Source organism: Zosterops lateralis (assembly GCF_965231275.1).
Source record: "Zosterops lateralis genome assembly, chromosome: 3".
Taxonomy (NCBI): Eukaryota; Metazoa; Chordata; class Aves; order Passeriformes; family Zosteropidae; genus Zosterops; species Zosterops lateralis.
The window spans coordinates 7,584,956-7,598,785 of record NC_139764.1 but is presented as its reverse complement, the minus strand read 5'-3'; the positions used below and the strand labels follow the sequence as shown (position 1 = coordinate 7,598,785).

General features: G+C 40.7%; 1 protein-coding gene across 8 annotated transcripts in view; it reads right to left on the bottom strand.

The window, feature by feature from the left end:
• MACROD2 (mono-ADP ribosylhydrolase 2) overlaps positions 1-13,830 on the bottom strand; it is an 866,413-nt gene that overhangs the window by 74,673 nt on the left and 777,910 nt on the right. For all 8 annotated transcript variants that reach the window (XM_083858375.1, XM_083858373.1, XM_083858372.1 and 5 more), the window contains one exon: positions 11,831-11,912. In XM_083858375.1, coding sequence (XP_083714501.1) covers positions 11,831-11,912 — 82 coding nt within the window. The remainder of the gene's footprint in view (positions 1-11,830; positions 11,913-13,830) is intronic.

Sequence of the window (13,830 nt, the reverse complement as noted above, 5' to 3'; positions counted from 1 at the left end):
ATATAAAACATTCTCTTTCACTGACCTTGGTGTGGCTGGCTGAAGTGATAAACACCATGCTTAGCTGACAGACCTCTATGCCAAAACCAATTATTTGAGATAAAAACTAGTGGTTTAGAAGCCTATATCCAAAATGCATTCACTTACCCCCCAAAAAAAATGCATTAAGGGCAGTTTCTTGGTTACTGGCTCTGAATAAGTAAAATTTTTTTTCTGAACCTCTACTTGCCTATTAGAAAGCAAAATCAGTGCCAAGATTACCACAAATTAGATTTGTTATACTTATTGTTTGTATTTATTTTTTTATATTTATTTTCTCTATATAATTTCTTACCCCATCTAGACGAAGCCTTTGAAAGGTTTGTTTTAGTTTGAAATATGCACCACAGCCAGTCAATCCCAAAGCAAAATTGGATAAAACCACAGAAGAACCTTAGAGTGAATCTTTGACAGCAGCAAACATTTCCTTAAATACATATTGTCAATATGTCTTGTCCAAACTCCCCCACTGGAAAGCCCAGAGGTGAAATCCTATCACCCTCACTATCACTTGAGAGATGTTGAAAATTAACCAACTAGCAAAACATGCTCTGGTGTGTGCACACATCTACCCACACTTGGTTACTCCTCTGGCCAGGGAAGCAGAACAATGACCTTTCACATCACTTCTCCATTAAAGCCCTGGATTTTAGGAAGTTCTACCAAGATGATTTTGCTAGAAAAAGAATGACTGACCTTGCAGTCTGGAGTGAGAGGAAAACTGACAGCGACTACCAGAAAGGGTCAGCTAACTCCCAGGGAAAGTCACATTGGTATTTAGAAGGTTTAGGAGACAAAAAAACCTTCTAATCCAAAATGTGTGCAAGATTTTCCAGTTTATAAATCGAGGTACACTACATAAAATTAACTAGTCACCATAAATGGTGTAAATCATGTATACTACATAAAATCAAGACATTAAATGGGTGATGTGTGGGAGAAGTTTCCACTCCAGTACAAAATCAATTACAGTTGAAAGTCAACCTATGATTGAAAGTGTCCCTCTAACTCCCAGGCTATCTGGGGTAACTGTATCTCTAAAGATCAGAGAGCTTTATGGTTGGGAGCAAGGTGCTCACAGCACAAGCTTTTGTGTAAGCCACAGGCTCCCTGTGAGGTCACACAATGAGTGATGCCTGTGGCTCTTTCATTGTCCTCTCCTTTGTTATCTGCCGGGCTCTGGGAAATGGAATAATCACACCACATCTCCTCTTACTGACACAGAAGAAGGGGATGCCTTCTGTCACATTCTTTGTTTTGCCTTTTGCCTTGCCGGTCAGGTTGTTTCCCTGTCTCCCTGCTTGTGGTGTACAAGCAAACACAAACCAGATGGCTAAAATCATCAATCTGTGTTAAGATTTATGTTAGGAACAGAGAGGTGAAAGGCTCTAAATACCACCACTAATCCCCAAAGCCATTAAACCACCTCCTCCTCATTGCTCACACTTCCATTTGCATTCTCCTTCGTGTCAGCATGTGGAAAGCAAGCACTGCACAAACACTGTGCCTTGGGAAGCCCTTACATGAGAGCCAGCTCTAAGCTGCAGGAGGCTGCTGCTTCATCTGTGCTCAGGTCCTGCATCCTGGGCTGCTGGCACTCCCCAACAGCACGGCATGCTGCTGGCTCCTCCCTGCTTCACTCCAATCTTTCCTCAGCTTTCCTTCGGGACTTTTATTTTTACCCCAGCATTTTCTGCAGTTTCCTGATTTCTGGATGTTTCCCTATTCCTAGTCAACTTACACGCCTCAGTCTGCTCCTCCTTGCGAGTGTGGCTCCATGTCCAGACTACAACCAGGGGAGAACTGGGAGGGCACTGTGGGAATGGATAAAAATCCTCTCTGTAGCTTGTGTGAACATTACCCTCTGCCAAACACAGCAATGAGATGGGCAGAGCTGTACAGGAGGCTGAAATGACAAGTTGGTGATCACAATGTTGATGTCTCAAAATAAATGCTCAAAGCTAAAGAAACCCACCAAAATTTCATACTGAAAGCTTCAGTCATCCTCTTGAGCTTACTGGCAGTGCAAAAATAGGGGTCTGGCTCAAAAAGTTTCTACTGTCAAGCATTTCCCTAGCATGCATTCCACAATCTGCCTGTACTATGTCCACTGGGATTACAGAGGAGGATCAGTGCAGCAGTCTCACACCTTTGAGGAAAATTGGTCCCATTTCGGGTCAGTCTTGAAAAACTTTTTGAGTCCAGTCTCAGAGCAGCCAGCAGTGTGGGCAAGTGTACCCACCTTAGGCAAACCAGCTAAATAATGATAATATCAGGTTTCCAGCAGCTGAAAAGACTGAGCAGGTTCTCACTGTCCATATTTCTCTCTCCCACACCTTTCTTTCCAAAATTTTATCCCAAAACTTCAACCACCCGACTGCACAATCACCTTCACAGCCTTAGGGAGATTTATAATTGTATCTCATATCTATTTACAATACCCAGTAACTGAAAAATCACTTCTTTTGGTGACTTACAACCACTGCTGATACCCAAAAGGAGCTTTTGTCCTTTTGTACAGGTTTTATGTCCACCTCAGCATAAGAGTCAAAGTTGTTGCAGCACCATGAGGGACACAGGAAGGTTTCTTGAAGCCCAGACATACATATGAGACTTGCAATAACCCAGGATCTCCCAAGCTCTTTTGGTTGTTTCCATTCCTCCAACTCAGTCCTCCACTGGGGAAATGTGACAGAAAATAGCACAAAAAAGAACAGTATTTTCTTTGAGGAGACGCAGGTTTGGAAATCTCTGGGAGATGAGATCAACTAAAACAGGCTTGACTCTTTTCTCCTCTCCTAGTAAAAAGTTGTGTTTTTTATAAAACTTTTTCTCATCCTCAGTGTTCCTAAGAGGAAGGAAAAAAAAAGATAAAACAAAAAGATCTTTAACAAAAAAAGTACATCCTTCTTCTTTGGAAGTAAAAATAGGACTTCTTTTGCTCCTATCTCTATCCTTTCATCATGCAGTCCTGCACACAGAGCATACTACATAAACCCCCACCTGATACTGAGCAAGTTTCATTAATTTTTTTTTTTGTCTAATTATGGAGAAATTTCCACTGATACACTGTACAACCTGGCCATACTGCAGCAGCAGCACTGATTTCCTTCCTGTGTTGCTTAGTTACAACCAGTCTCACAACACTGGAGCCTTACAGAATGTAGAATGTGTCTGTAGCTTTTGAAGCCTTATCAAATAGAAATCCTCACTACCCTAAGAAGTTAGGCACTGGGTTTTTTGGTGGGGTTTTTTTGTCGTCACATCGATGACCTCTTTTATGAATCACCTGATCTGCTGTAAAATACATTCCATACTAACCATATGAACCTCAGCTGCATACAAAGACTGTGCAGTAACTGCTGCTCCCATAGTGAGGGAAATGGACAACCCCAGTCCAGTGAGGGAAATGGTACTCACACCAGGATCAGATCGGGACTTCTATTTTCCAGATGCTTCAACCTTACATAAAAGGAACAAGGCACTCCCTGGGTATCAGGTTTTAAAAAATAACCTATTCCATATTTCCTCTCTGCCCTAAAATACTGAAAATAACAAAGTTTTCTTCACACAAGTGCTAAACTGGATGTTAATCGAGTAGTCACACACAAAATGGCATGTTTTGCATATGGTCATACATTTGCAAATACAAGCTTCTAACAACATCTCATCAGTAACCTCTGGCAAAGGCAACCAAATGAGACAACCACAAATTTCACTGCACCCGTGGAAATAAGAAGCAGTTGAGCAAATGAAGTAATTTGGAGTCCGTGGCCAGAGAGGACAGGATATTTTTGATGATGACATAAAATGCATTTCAAATGCTTTAATGAGATGCCACAATATCCAACAGAGTAGGAAGCAAAGATGCCTGACCAAAGATGTATTCACAAAATGTATTAAAAAGAAAAAGCTGCTTGTTCATTTTCTGGTGCCATGTGTGAAGGGCTGAGTACAGAAGAGAGCAGCAAAACACTTATCTCAGTCCCTCCCTGAGCCTAAGGTTACACATAGGCCATGAAGATTAATAGCTGTTGTTGCATCAATCTTCTGTTGGTTGAGCTAATCCTTTTTAAACTGTATTTAAGATTTACAGGCTCTGCAGCACCCTGTATCAAACACTCTTAGATCCTAACTGTATGTTGGGTGAAAAACTACTTCCTTTTACTTGCTTTCATCCAGATTCATCATTTCCTGGAACATCTCGCACTCCTTGTGTTACAAGAGATGGTACATATCTGCTCCGTGTTCACCTTTCTAATTACCAGGCTCATCATCTGCCTGTGATCCCTCCCATCATGCTGTTATCAGGCACAGCAACCTGATCCTTGCATCTAAATGACCCCTGTGCCTTTCAAGGGCATCCTCATCCACCTGCCACTTTGCTGTTTCAATGCAGCTCCTATCCAGGTGTCTCCCAGGAACTTAAAAGCTCATGGATTTGGAGTGAGTGGACAAATACACAGAAACAGCCATTTTCCCAGACTTCTGGATTGATTGCAGGCTTTGTTGTTAGTCTCACAAAAGGAGACAAGAAAAATCCCTACAAGATGCAAAGAAGCAAAGAAGATGAGGCTCCATTTAGCAAAGCAAAACTGGCACTTTTATAGGTTATGGTCCCATTGCTGATCTGTGCCCTGCTCCAAGCTGTGACACTGCTGCCATCAGGAATGAGGAGGTAAACAGTTTTTCCAGACCATAGTGCAGACAGTATCACAAGCCTCTCTCAAACCATATTTTTAGGTGACTAACACTTGCACCACACAAAGTCCAGGGCAATTCTCTGTCAGCAGCTGGCCAGAAAATAATTCCAATGAGATCATACCAGGAAGTTTTATTATGATTCAAAAGGAAGTGGGAAACAATCCATAATTTTTTTTATTTTTTTTTTTTTTAGGTACTGGAAATCCACTGCCATGTCAGAAAGTACTGGGAATCTTTCTTGATCTGCATATCTTCTGAGATGCTGAAAACAGTCTCTGATCCACCAGCTATATATACTCTGTCCCCCAAGCACCACTGCTGAGCTGCTGCTGGATCATCCTCCTGCACTACACTGAGACCTTGGCAAAACGGGCAAAACAGACAACCCCAATGAGTGGAAAGACTGGCATAGCCTTTACCATGGCGAATAAAGACAGAAAGTAATAGAAAAATTTTGGTTTGCAGTTTCATGGACACATTTAGCTTTAAGAGACCTTGAGATTTTCTGAGGTAAGTTGTTTTCAGACACATCTCAAAACGGACAGGCATTTTAAGCATTGTGGCTATTTTAAACTTTTGGATTGAGAATAATTTTTACAGAAGATTATTTACACTCAAGGGTACTTTATCAGGGTCTGAAGGTGCTGTGGGAGAGAACTAGAGCAAAGCCAACATCCTCTTTGAGTGCATAAGGCTCCTCTAGTTCCCCGAGATGGGCAGGGCTTCCTTGGAACATTGCTGAGGGCCAAGGAACCATCAGGAGAAAAAGTGGGGCTATGCTTCTCCCCAGCTGCTTTGAATTAAGTCCTTCAACAAGGGATTTCAATTGCAGGAGCCATCTATGACATCTTCCAATATAAAGACAGTTCAAAGGGATGCAGAAAGCATTTTGCACCTTCATGAAAACATCAGTGTGCCACTGATGTCTTAAGTTTTAGCTTTCATATTTTCATATTTCCTGTGCTGCCCAGGGGTGCAGTTCTGAGCCTCATATTAAGTGCCAGTCAGCTCTCTTCACAGAATAGGGAGACAAATCCTTTTCCTGATGAAAGCCAAGGACAACTTTCAGCCCAACAGCACAAACAAGGGTGGACTGAAGAAAGAAAACAAGAAGGATGGGACCTCACAACCTGAAGCTGAAATTGGACAATTAAACCCCAATATGCAAATGGACCAAAACTTACAAAAATGTAAGATCTCGTGACCATTTTGGGTCCACCTTGGGTGTAGCCCTGGTCAGGCTCTGTCCTGCCCAAGGTGGATCCTGGAGGCCTTCAAATAAACACCTACTTTATTCTCTTAATTCTGTCCAGTCTCTGTTCCAGGTCAGCCTTCCCAAGGCATCACCACAACTTTTCCAAACCGACTGCTGCCTTCCACCTTCCACCCACCAAAAAATCCTCACTCATCCCTGCCTCAACACAAGACTCCCACAAGACTGGAAATCTGAGGGGAATGTTAAATGCTGGCATGGAACCCAGAGCAGGCTGGATGGCTATGACTGCATAAATACTGAGGGGTACCCTGGTATGCTCTCAATGGCTTGATACATGGCTCTGGAAAGGAAAGGGATGCATGGTCATGTCACAGCCACCACCTGAAAAGCCAAGCAGGATCTCCAGGGGACAAAAGTTTCATGAGGCAGAGAAATCAGGGTTCCCCAAGCAACCCAATACAACAGCTCCATCAGAACTATGGGGTTGGGGAAGCAAGACAGCAAACAGCACCTTGCAAGCTTTGTGAGTGAAAGCAGTGGAGAGAGTAATACAATGGTCTTAACTGGTTCCAGTTTCACCCTGTGAGATCACAGGCCTTCATCAGCTGTGCAGACAACAAGGTGGAAAACCTGCACGGAGACAGGAAAAGCAGGTGCAACCAAACTCTGCAGGATGGCCCTTACTGATCAGGAGAAGAAAGCCAAAGAAATATCAAACCAGATATTTTTATCATAAGAGAAAGCCAAAGAGATATCAAACTCTCCCCCAAAATCTTACCCCCTAAGGGACACCAAACCCTGGTGGCCTTTGTACTCTAGCCTGAGCCAGTCAGAAAACCAGAGCCTTGTGACTGATGAGGCAAATCACTGCCCAGGTGAAACCTCCCATAAAGGATATTGGGCACTTCCAGTAAACTGCTTGGCACCACTCCACAGAGTAAAATAAAGCCCATGAAAAAATATTTTGTGGAATATATTCAGGTGATGAATTATGGAAATGAATTGGCTCATGAACACTGCAAATGTAAATAGAGAGGCTAAATTTATCAGCTGAATTATCCATTTGATACTGGATTACTTGCTAAGGGCTAACTTATGACTCCTTTGCTCATGCAGAGAAATGCTCCAGCCCCAGTGCAGTCTGCCATAGTAAGCAGAGAGAGAGAGAGTTGCCTCTCAATACCAGTACAGAAATTACAGCCCCTGTTTAGGAGTTCGCTCACGTATTAGTGCAGAGATTGGCCTTTTTAATACAAAGGCCTTCATTCAGCCATTTAGACAGTTTCCAATTTGATTCCAAGCCTGGGAGATCTCTTAACAATGAATTTCCTCTGCAATTGTAATATATTTGCACATTTTATGCACAAGCGGGATGCTGTGCACCCTCCTGAAGTGACAGGAGAATTATTATAAGGCAGCAGCTCTCATCCATATGGTTTGGGTAGGGGAAACAGTGTTTTCATCAACCAGGATGAAAGCAGAAAATGCATTAAATATCATAACCTGTAATAGAGGGAAGGGAAAGTTTTCTCAAGATGAAGCAATCCCTCTCTCTTTTTCCTAGCACCAACTGATAATGGCTCAAAAAAAAAAAAAAAAAAAAAAAAAGCTCTTAGGATCAGCATCCTTTCATTAGCTCTAAAAAAGCATGCACCTTCCATCTGTCACCTGGCCTAATCAAAGCGCAAATGTCCTATCTTCAAAATTTTTTGCAATGTTTTAGTGAAGTAATTTTGTTACTCTGTTTAAAGTAGCAAGAAGCAATATAATATTGGATGCTGCAGCTTCACAGGACATCCCTTTTATAGCATTATTTTTGTCTGAAAAACATTTTCAGAAAAAAAATGTTTCTCCTCTCCAATCCTCTGGTAACAGGTGGTAGATTTAGAAATACTTTAAGCATTACAATTGAAGATAAACCGTTTATAATATTTGACAGCCACCATGAAAAATAAGCATTTGCCAAAGGTCCTTACAAGATTATCTGTCTGACATATTAAGTAGCTTTGTGTACACAGAATACAGCAAGAAAAGAAAAAAGGTAACTTTGCTCCAGCTGGCAACTATTTACAAAGGCTCTTAATTTTCCTGTGTATAGAATCCTAGAAGCATGTATCACTCCAAGGCAAATGTTGACAAATTTAGCTTTTCAAGGGAGGTCCCATTTTTGGGTAAATCTTATAAATATGTATAGTTAACAAGAAAAGTAACACCTAATGGCTGCACTCCATATAGAGTTCTATTAGAAGAAACGATGCATTCCAAAAGCAAAAATTATCTAAGTAGCAGTTCCTTTCCCAGAAAACTTACTCATTATTACTAATAGCAAGGAATCCAGCAATGTAAGAACTACACATGACAGCCAGACCTGCAGGCAAAGATATTTTATTTGCCTGAAAGACATTCCCTCAGTTTAAGTAGAGAGAATGTTCAACACAGGTGAAGGGAGAATAGCTGGGCTACATCATTGCACAAGGAGATAGGACTCAATTCATAAAAAGGAAAAAACCCATCACTGTGGCACTGTTTAGTATATTAAAACAGTGATCCATCTTAAGCAAATAAAGTTGTTCTTTCTACAGCTCTTTTCTTGCTAGAAATACAAAATCTTCTCAGCAAAACCCCAGAGGATCAATAGAAAATTCTGCCTTGACTAGGACCCTTTACTTAACCAAACGAGGACTTTTCTGGACAACATTGACTGAGAACCTACATCTGAATTAAAGATAAGTGGTGCTCAGTTCCCCCTTAGAACATGCTGGCTCTGGCTTGGGTTCTGTAATCACTGAGATTGAATCAGAAATGCTGAGACAGTTACAATTGCTCAGTTACTGCACAACTTTGCTACACTGCTAAGACATGACAGTACTTGGAGGTCTGTCTCTTTCCCCTATATATTTGAAGTTTGAAAATGACAAAGCTCTTGGCAGTTGTCTTGATATCAATATTATTACTTGACTAATTTCTCTGGCATTCCACTTGCAAAATAGACCTAATGATATGTTCAAGTAATGGAACAATTTCCCTATATCTATATTCCACTTACTCTAATGCACTGAGGTGTAATTCTAGCTTCATTTCATTATCACTTGACTAGCTCAAGCACTTGCATGTAGTTTTGGATTTATTAATGCAGTGGGTTTAAAGTAATAACTATTTATGTATATAACTCCATGAATATATTCTCCTTTCTAAGCATTTTTGTCCACATCTATTAAAGTAGATATATTTCACAATGTTTCTGAATGCAAGATGCACTTTTAAAATGCCTTGATGTTTTTTCCTCTAAGCTTAAAGCAATACCTCAGTTTTATTCCCTCCTGTGAGTGTTTAGATAGTGTTCTATCAATTTAAATTTAGGGCAAGCCTATCCTTAAAGGCTTTAATTTCACTAAATTAATAGATTTCCTTTAAACCAAAATAAAAACACTAGTTTCTTAAATTTCTTCCATGGTAGAAATATCAGGAATTTACTGCCAAAGGCAGAGGTAGTTGCTAACTCCTTCACACAGAGCCATGTTAGCTAAGTCTTCTGGGCAGGAAACCAGTCCTGCAGAGAGAAGGGATATCTCTACAGCTGATAACTTGTCCAAGTCTGCTGTGTTAAAGGTAGATGGCAATTCCCAAGATATCTGAAATGGTGGTACCCTGTGGAAAGGTGTCATTTCAAGCTGGCAAAGAAAGCCTGAAGCTGTACATTAATGGTTAGGGCACTCCAGAAGACAAATACTGACCATTTCTCCAGTCACACTACAGGACAGTCACTTGGGAAGAAAGTCCTGCCTCTCTCTGTCTCCTCACAAGCTGAATATCTAAAGACACTAAAAATAAAAACTTCCTGAATCCCTGGCTACTGACCCACCCACAGGAAATCCTTCACTGCATCAGGAATAAAGTTCTAGACCTGAATTGGTTTCTTTGAAGGCTCTGGCTAATCAAGACAGCAGATGCCCAGTAACATTAAGGCATGTCAAAATCAGAATCATTAGTTATGAGAAAACTGCAACCAGAAGTCTATGAAAATGAGTCCTAAGGTATTTTAATAACCTATACCTAATCCTATCATAATCTATCTAAATTTTGGATACTGAGAACTAAACTTTCTCTGGCCAGTTGTAAATTTTGGATGAACCTTTTGTATAGCCACATACACAGACCACTGGATTTAGAGGGTCCCTACCATGACCACCTGTCTATGGTCACATATCAGAATCCCAATTTTAGTTTGAGCAAAAAAAAAAAATCATAAAACCTTTACATACATGAGAATAAACATAGTTTTAAAACTATGCTAAGGCGGATCATCTACATAATGTGGTATAAAACAATTACATGTTTTTCTATAACATGAGACCAGCTGCACAGGTTCTTTGTAGAAAGGAGTTCAACAATGTCAGGTTTTAAAAAAAAATCCAGATGAAATGCATCTTCCACTTTGCTGTTTTTCTGACTTTGGGCTTGTCATGATACAGCTCTGAAGCATCTTCTTGTCTCTCAAACTTTCAAACCCAAGTGGGTTTTGCATTTATAGAAACAATACCAGTCTTTACACCATGATTTCCAAGGCCTTAAGTGAGCATTAATATTCTGGATTTGTTGACAAAATGATGCTATATTCTCCTCTCACTTAATCTGAAGAGCAGTAACACAGCCAGGAACAGTAGGCAGGGTACTGCCACTTTATCCTTTGGGTTGGGTATGCTGACAAAGAAATAAAATCACTCAATGAATGGATTAGACATGAATGCAGCTTCTTGAGATGCATGCTCAGTGTGCTCCAGACAAAAATATTATTAAGTGGTTAGACGTCATTCAATGCTACCTGAATAATTCAATAGGTCTTTAAGTTTCAGCTGCCAATCACTGCAAACTGGCAATTACAAAGCCATCTACAAAAAAGCTCTGTTCTAGCGAGATGAGACAAAAATATCACAATTTCCATGCTACCAGACAAAGCAAAAGGAAAAAAAAAACCACTGTGGCTACAGTGACAACAGGGTCCTGTGAAATTAATAGGACTCTGAAGACACCAAAGCTCTGCTTCCTATTACTCCAGGGCCATTTTCCAATAGATAGACAGGATGGGGAGTATTGGGAGATAAAACAAAATACTAAAATCTGGATCTTTTCACACACATAGTTGGACTGATGTAAGCACAAAGCAAAATAGGATGGGAGGAGTTTTAGGGTTGATAAAATGACAGAGAGCAGATTTCTAATGATGTAGGATAAAATTAACTTGCAGCCTTATAGGAGGAGGGGGATTAGCAAATTTACTATCCACCAGCTTTCCTTAAATCTGGAAAGCAACCTCCTGTGTGAAATCCAAGATGAATTGCTAACATTTCCCAAGTGCTCCAGTGAGAGCCATCTTTCTCCCATTCATCCTTACACAGGGACAGCTCAAGTTTAAAATCCTCATTCAGACACAGTTGGGCTCTAACCCCTGTGGTATCTTTTGAGACCCAGAGAAACCTTACCAGCATTGTTAATGAAAGACCAAAGTGTGTACAAAGTGGATGGAAAAGCAAGGTATACTAGGAGCTGTATACATTAGTGCAAATAATTTCTCAAGAGTCAAGAGAGCCGTCACCATGCACCAAGTTTTGGGAAAAGATACATATACAGAGTGAAATGAAGAGATTAGCTAGCTGTACTGAGCATACAAAAGCAGTATTAGGAGTAGTTTTAATGGTTTACACATTTTAAATGTCTGCATTTGTGCAGGATCAGAGCCTCTATGTGCAGCTGATCTTTAAAGAAAGTCCACGTTTCAGTATTTGGCTTTGGAAAGAAGAAAAGATGGCAACTGTTGCATTTTTTTTCTGCGTGTTTTTTTGAAGTCAGATGGTAGTCGGTTACTGTACCTACCTAGAGGGAAAAACTCGCCCATTTTCTTCTTGAAAATTTTGTAGTCAACCTCCAAAAAGACACAGAAGATGATACGATCCACCTGTAAGAAACAAAATTGATCCACAGTTGAAAGCCTCACAATCATCCATAGTGGCAACAACACTCAATAAAGGCAAAGAAACTTTTAAGCCAACGTGCTTTTATGCTCCAGGCAAACAAGAAAACAGGGCTTCACATCTTGGCTTTATTGTACCTCTGTGTTGTAATTTATAATATAACCTTTGCAATCACAGCTCACAACTGTATTCTTTGTTAACTGCCTCCTGTTTATGCAAACTGCTCTCGAGCACAGTATAAATGACTTTGGCATTCCAGATGAGAACTGGGATGCAATGTTTGATGAAAAAGTCACATGGGGACTTCTAATAAGCATACAGAAGAGTAAATGGGTAAGCAAAGAGCTCTTTTTCCAATCCTTGTCCGACAAACCTATTTGCAAACCCATTTAGTATTTTAAAATGGCTTTAAAAGGTTTCATGTGGTTTTAATTTACATGAAACCACTTATTCTCGCTATAATACAAACAGAATGCAGCAGAAACACAAAAGCTGATTAGATGACAGGTAGCACACGGGGTAAATAAAACATTTAATATGCCATCTACTTAGTGAGGCTGAGCATATCAATGAAACCACAGCCCATAATGTATGCACCACCCACCAATGAGTTCAAATACATTCTTTGGGAAATCACTGCATGTGAAAAGCTCTTCTGAAATAGACCAGAAATAATAAGAAAGCTAAACAAAATAAAATCCAAAAATCTAAAGCCCTTAAGGCTGAAAAACACCCACACTGGACTTCAGCCTTGCGTTATCTTTGTTTTATTTATTTGCATTGCCCAGCACAAAATGCCTCTGTAGCCAAAACCCAGCTTGGAGGGGTGCTCTGGAAAACAAAAGACCCTCTTACAGCTGAGCTGAGGGACCTACAACTCAGTAATCATTTCTTTCTCTGAAGTGTGTAAGAGCTTAACCACAAAGGGAACAGGAAATTTGGCATCTTATGCTGTCATGGTGTCTCCACGGGCAATAAGACAATCTGTCATAGCAGAACTCCTCAAGAGTGCCTTGCATGTGCTAGCAAAGCCTCCCCCCTGCAGGGGAACAGTGAGAGGAATGCTCTCAAGACATGAATTCTTTGCCTTATCTTCAGCAGAAGATGCTGTCCTTTTGCAGCAGCTGCTCTTAGAAGTGAAGTCCAAGCCTTGGCTTCAAAGACGCTGTAATGCTGAACAGCTCAGGACATCATTTCTGAGCTCACTTCAGCACAGCCCAATGGAATACAGAAGGGGATGAGAGCAGGCAAGCTCCAGTTATGCTGGAAAATACCAGCAGCTACTAACAAGGCCATCTTGGAACAAAAGGTGATGACAAAACCTGAATGCTCAGACTAGGTACATAATACCACAACTAGCAATAGTACAAGGAGTAATGGCCTCAAGCTGCACCAGGGGAGGATCAGGTTTGATATTTGGAAAAATTTGTTCATTGAAAGAGTGGTTAAGCACTAGAACAGGTTCCCCAGGGATGTGATGGAGTTCCCATCCCTAGAAATGATCAAAAAGTGAATATATGTGGCACATTGCAATAGGGGTTAGTGGGAAAAGTGGAATTCACTCAAAGGTTAAACATGAAGACCTTGGAGATCTCCAACCTTACTGATTCTGTGACACTCTATGAGACTGAAGCTACAAGCTGCATTGGTGTTAAGGGGGAAGGAGGCCTGTGAGCAGGAGAGAAGGCAGCAGAGCAGAGTAGGGAAGCCTGTCAGCAGATTTTTCAGCAAGAAAACTCCCTGCTGCTGTCTGTTCATATGATGCTTACAGAGCCAAGCTGTTCTGTGCATCCCTCGTAAACAAACCAGGCTGGATCTTAAAATATTCTGGACCGTGGCATCAGCTACTCTTCAAAAGGGATTTAATAAAAAACTCCAATACTAGTTATGTGCTCAAGCCAA